Source organism: Sinocyclocheilus anshuiensis, unplaced genomic scaffold, assembly GCF_001515605.1.
Source record: "Sinocyclocheilus anshuiensis isolate Anshui unplaced genomic scaffold, SAMN03320099.WGS_v1.1 scaffold267, whole genome shotgun sequence".
NCBI classification, from domain to species: Eukaryota; Metazoa; Chordata; class Actinopteri; order Cypriniformes; family Cyprinidae; genus Sinocyclocheilus; species Sinocyclocheilus anshuiensis.
The window spans coordinates 24,514-29,639 of NW_015552637.1; the positions used below are offsets into that span (position 1 = coordinate 24,514).

The 5,126-nt window shown below is 36.1% G+C and overlaps 1 protein-coding gene and 1 long non-coding RNA gene across 4 annotated transcripts in view; one reads left to right on the forward strand and one right to left on the reverse strand.

Moving 5' to 3' along the window:
* LOC107666865 (uncharacterized) overlaps positions 1-5,126 on the reverse strand; it is a 20,972-nt gene that overhangs the window by 12,644 nt on the left and 3,202 nt on the right. The gene's annotated exons all lie outside the window — the stretch shown is intronic.
* Positions 1-5,126, forward strand: part of LOC107666864 (syntaxin-12-like) — a 101,565-nt gene that overhangs the window by 7,005 nt on the left and 89,434 nt on the right. For all 3 annotated transcript variants that reach the window (XR_001631731.1, XM_016458365.1, XM_016458366.1), the window contains exon 2: positions 4,145-4,227. Coding sequence is in view for 2 of the 3 variants with exons in the window: in XM_016458365.1 (XP_016313851.1) it covers positions 4,145-4,227 (83 nt within the window). In the remaining variant the exon portion in view is untranslated. The remainder of the gene's footprint in view (positions 1-4,144; positions 4,228-5,126) is intronic.

Here is a 5,126-nt window from a genome sequence, read left to right on the forward strand (position 1 = left end):
TTAGCAAATGGCTGCAATATAACAAAGAGTGAAAAATTTAAGGGGGTCTGAATACTTTCCGTACCCACTGTATGTATTAATAATAAAAAAAAAAAATGCAATTGTACTTTTGGTATACTAACTGGTATACTTTAAGTCTGCTAAACTGGAACAACTCATGTTGTGCTTAATGCACTTTAATTGTGCAGAAGTAGTGCTTAATTCCAACTAAAGATATACTGAAGTATATGTGTGTAACAACGTTTATAGATCGGGAAGAAGGAGGCGGGAACCGGCGAACATTTAAAACTTTAATAAAATAAACAAACACAAAATGAAAGTAAAGCGGCAGCCCCTCGCGGACGACTGCCGCACACAAAACACAAAATAAAGTCCAGGCCTGGTCCTCTCTCGTCCAACACTGTCGTCACTCCTCCTTTTATCCTTCCGGAGCTCCTCTGTGGGACTCGAGACCGGTGAGTGGCGCAGGTGTCGTGCATTAGCATTTACTCCACCGGCCTCGCTCCGTTCCCACGGCTCTCGGCCCCGCCCCTCTCGTTACAATGTGATTTTTATGCTTAAAAATATATTCACTAGGGAAACCTACCGTGACTTGTTAAGCGATTGTATATGGTGCTGTAGAATCCATAAAGGAGTGTTTTTAACTTTTTTTAAAAACACTTAATGTGTTTTTTTTTTTTTTTTTTATTTGAGAAGAGAGGCAGCCAATCAGAGATGTTGCTGTTATTATTCAAACAAAACACCAATAAAAAAAAAAAAAGCCAAAAGCACTTCAAAGTGACCGCCCATTCCCATGAAGCATTGCAGCATATCCCTGAACTATCAAATATTTGTAAATATTTTAATATTTTGCACAAAATATAATTTATAATCAGTGACTATAAGTAAATAGTTTAATATCATTTCAGTTGCAATCTGCAATGCTTTATGGGACATAATTAACCATTCTCTCCCTAAAATAATTTAAATGTCCGGCCTTGTATCTTTGTCTGATTTTTCAAGTATTCTTTGCTTAAAACCAATTTGTAATTTTATATTTATCCTCTCAGAGTTGTTTGATTTGGTTCCTGGCCTAACACTCTTTTTAGCAGAATATTTTAAAATTTCTACGGAGGAAATGAATTGGGAAGAATCCTTCTTTATCCAACGCTGTTGAAAAAATGGGTGGCCACCATGGAGCTCTATTGAAATCAACTGAATCTCTTTTGCGCTTCATGTGAGAAGTCATTTGTGCCATGACAGTTTACAGAGTTGCTATGAAAAGCGCTTCAAATCATTCCATTATACAGTTGGGATGCTGCTGTAGAAAATAGCTGCTTTTGTAGACCGTAAACAGTGAGGTGACTTTTGGAACAGCGTCGCTCAATAGCTTTGATAAAAATCCATTTAGAATGTCTTTTTGACACAAGTGACACTAATAAGAGGTCGGTTGCCCTGTGGGGTGTGTTTAGCAGACATGGCTGATGATTCATCAAGCACACAGGGCCTTCTTTTCAGTTTCGCTATTGAAATATTGATTGATAAGTCTCCGTATGATGTCTCATCTCCCTTCAGTGTTTCTAAATCAGCAATTTCTCATTTCCACCCAGATTCTCTGTGCCTATATTGGTAGTAGATGACAGGCCAGTAGTCTCAGATGGAGACAGAAGAAATGTTCACGCTGGGAAGGTTATATTGGTCACTGGAGTAGATACTGAGCGTTTTCTGAATATCGTGCGGCCCACGCACGCTTTCAGATATTGCTTTGTGTAAACTTTGGTTTGTTTGTTCCCGTCTGAAACAATCGAGACCATATTCTTGCTATTTTTCACTTTTGTGACTCAATGAATCTCGTTGATCAGGCACCTCCACCTGAGAACGGGCTTGTGATAACAAGAACTAAACGGGAAACTATGATGTGGTACAACAGCTCCTACAGGTTTAATTATACCAGAGAGCAACTGCGCTCCACCCAGCTCATTTAAAACGGGCAATTTAGCTGTTACCAGAAATAGAAAGAAACATGGGGTTGAGATGAATCCGAGTCAGTAAGGTGGGATGAAAGATTACAAGTTTATAGCATGTTGGAGCTCTTGTTAATCCTTTAAAATTCCATTTAACAGAATGATGGATTAAAAAATAGAGAAAATATACACTTATAGACAAATACACTTTCCCACACAGGTTTCCAGCTTCTTTCCATGCAAACCCTCCCCTTCCACATCTCATGGTGACGGCGGAGACCAGCACCAAATCAAATCAGAGAAAGATAAACAAAACCTCATTAGTTCCTCCAGCTAGGCGGAGGTGAGGTCTACAGTGTTCCCCTCAGCTGAGCCTGCCCTGCTTTAACCCCACTGTAACTCTCCCGCTTCTGCTTTCGTTCTGCTCTCCTGTGTGGTGAACCGCACATTTGTTTTTAATTGGGAAGGGAATTGACTTTGCATTTGAATCAATGCTCTCACTTGCTAGTATAAGTACATGTGCATTGGAACAAGACAACTCATTTGGATTATTCAAAGTTAATAATTGACTGACTTTCCTGCGAATTAAGGAAGCAAGGACATAACCGAGTCTTTGTGTGTTTCTAGCTGATTATCATACAGTATGTGTGTTTCTAAGCACAATTCTCTGCGGAAAATGTCTTTTTGTCATGAATTTCTGAACAGAATATTAGCTAATCTTCTCTTGGTACCGTGAGAGATGTCACAACTATTTGTTTATGCTTTTATACTAGATATTGCCCAATACACAAATGGTCTAACCATTAAAATATATTTAAAGTACTTTCACTGATTTTTTTTCTTTCTTTTAATAAAAATTATTTCACAGACCAATAATGCAGTAAATGCTTCCCAAAACAATGTAGAATTGAGTCTTAATAATCCATGGGCACAAGTGCATCCTGTTTATGAAAAACTAATTATTTTAATGGAGAGCAAATAATTATAATTCACCTAAAAATTAATAGTCTGCCATTATTTGCTCATCTTCATATGACATCAAAACATTTTCTGTTTTCAGTTCTGTTGTAGTAATTGAATGCAATGCATTATTTAAGATGAAAAAAGATTACCAGTGAATAATGACTTAAATTTGGACTGTTTCCCACACAAAAGTATAATATGGCTACTTTTTTAATGTTTATTTTTATTAAATTAATATTTATTGGATAATTATTTAATAAATCCTATAATTTCTATATTAATATTTAATTTGATCATTTTATCATATTGCTTGTTTTGGCCCTTAACAGTCCATGGTTTCTATTAATGTTTTTGTGTGGCATCTCTACTGAAAATAAATAAATAAATAAATAATAGCATGCAGGTTTGGAACAATATGAGGGTGAGTAAATAATGGCATTTTTTAAATTCTTGTCATGAACGCAAACAAGGTTTCAGTGAATAACAACTTAAACTTGGGCTGTTTCCCAAACAAAGTTATCATATGTCTTCAGAAAGTTTAAAAAAAATATTTATTTATTATACTGATATTTTATTAAAGTGTTTATTTAATAATTTGTCTATTTTTATATTAATATTTAATTTTTAAATTAATTGTATCATTATATTTTAATTTTATTATATTACTTTAATAATATTTTATCCTTTTAATTTAATTTTATAATTTTATGTTGTTTATTTTGGCCCTTAACAGTCCCTAATCACTATGAATTATGTTGTTGTATGGCATTGCTACAGAAAAAAATAATAGCATGTAGGTTTGGAACAAAATGAGGGTGAGTAAATAATAACAGAAATTTCATTTTTGGCCGAACTCTTTCAACTTGGTCTTTTGTGATGATGGTGTGTAGGGGACCACAAAATGCAGTGCAGCTTCAGTTTTTGGCAGCATCAACATTTTGCTCTGTTGAGGGCACTTTGCTCTCTAATCTCTTTCTCCCTGGGAAAGGGAACATGAATGAGAGAGTGGGCATGTTTATAAAGGTGCTCTGGTACACTGTGTGCTTGGACAATCTTCATTTTTTGTGAGTGTGTATGAGTGTCACACATTCTCTCATTACGTTTAAGGTTTCATGTATATGGGCTGAAAATCATCTGGAAATAGTCTGACAGAACATCCTGAACGCATTGTAACATTTTGTACATCAAAACACGATGATGACAACAACAATAACAATGCTTGTTTTCTCTCTTTACAGACAGCATTGAAGACTACATTCAGACCACCTCATCACATGTGGAATCAGCCAATCAGGAGCTTGCAAAAGCCAGTCATTATCAGGTATGTTATTGACTTCTTGGAAAGCTATTGCTATGATAGCTGCATTAAGGTACACAAAAAGCAGTTTGGTATGTTAACAGAGTCTCTCTGAAACAGTCTATGAACACAATTATTGTAGCAGGTTTGTTTATTAGTTTCAGTTGACATCACACAGTGAGATTTTCAACATGCTGTCATTCATTAGCTGCTCACTTCAGTAATCACCCTTCACCAATTACCTGACGGGTAGACCATAAGCCCATTTGAAAATAAAAATTTGTCATTGATTGTTCTCAAGCTCTGTTTAAGTATTAAGTATTGTGCGTGTAGAAACAAAACGGCTGTATTACAACTTTGTTTACTCTGATGCCATGCATGTCATAATTGGCACAGTTAGTGGACTTTTTGTAATCAAAAATGACTTTCATTCAAAATATTTCTGTCATGACAACTCTTGGAGTGTTTAGCATGGTAACAGACATTGCAATGTTAATGTGTTTGGTCTTGGTGGAATAGATCTGCTATGCTGCTGCTGCTGTGGCAGAGCAAGTACAGAGACTTGCTACTGTCAAGTCATCTTTATTTATATAGCGCTTTTAACAATACCAATTGTGTCAAAGCAACTGAACAGCATTAATTAGGAAAATAGTGTCAATAATGCAAAATGGCAATAGTAAACACTCATTTTTCAGTTAAAGGCAGTTCATCATTGAATTCAGTGATGTCACCATCCAGCTCAGTTCAGTTTAAATAGTATCTTTGCAATCATTTGCAATCAAGTCAACGATATCGCTGGAAATGAAGTGTCCCCAACTAAGCAAGCCAGAGGCGACAGCGGCAAGGAACCAAAAACTCCATCAGTGACATCAGTGGGAGAAACCAGGCTCAGTCGGGGGGCCAGTTCTCCTCTGGCCAGACAA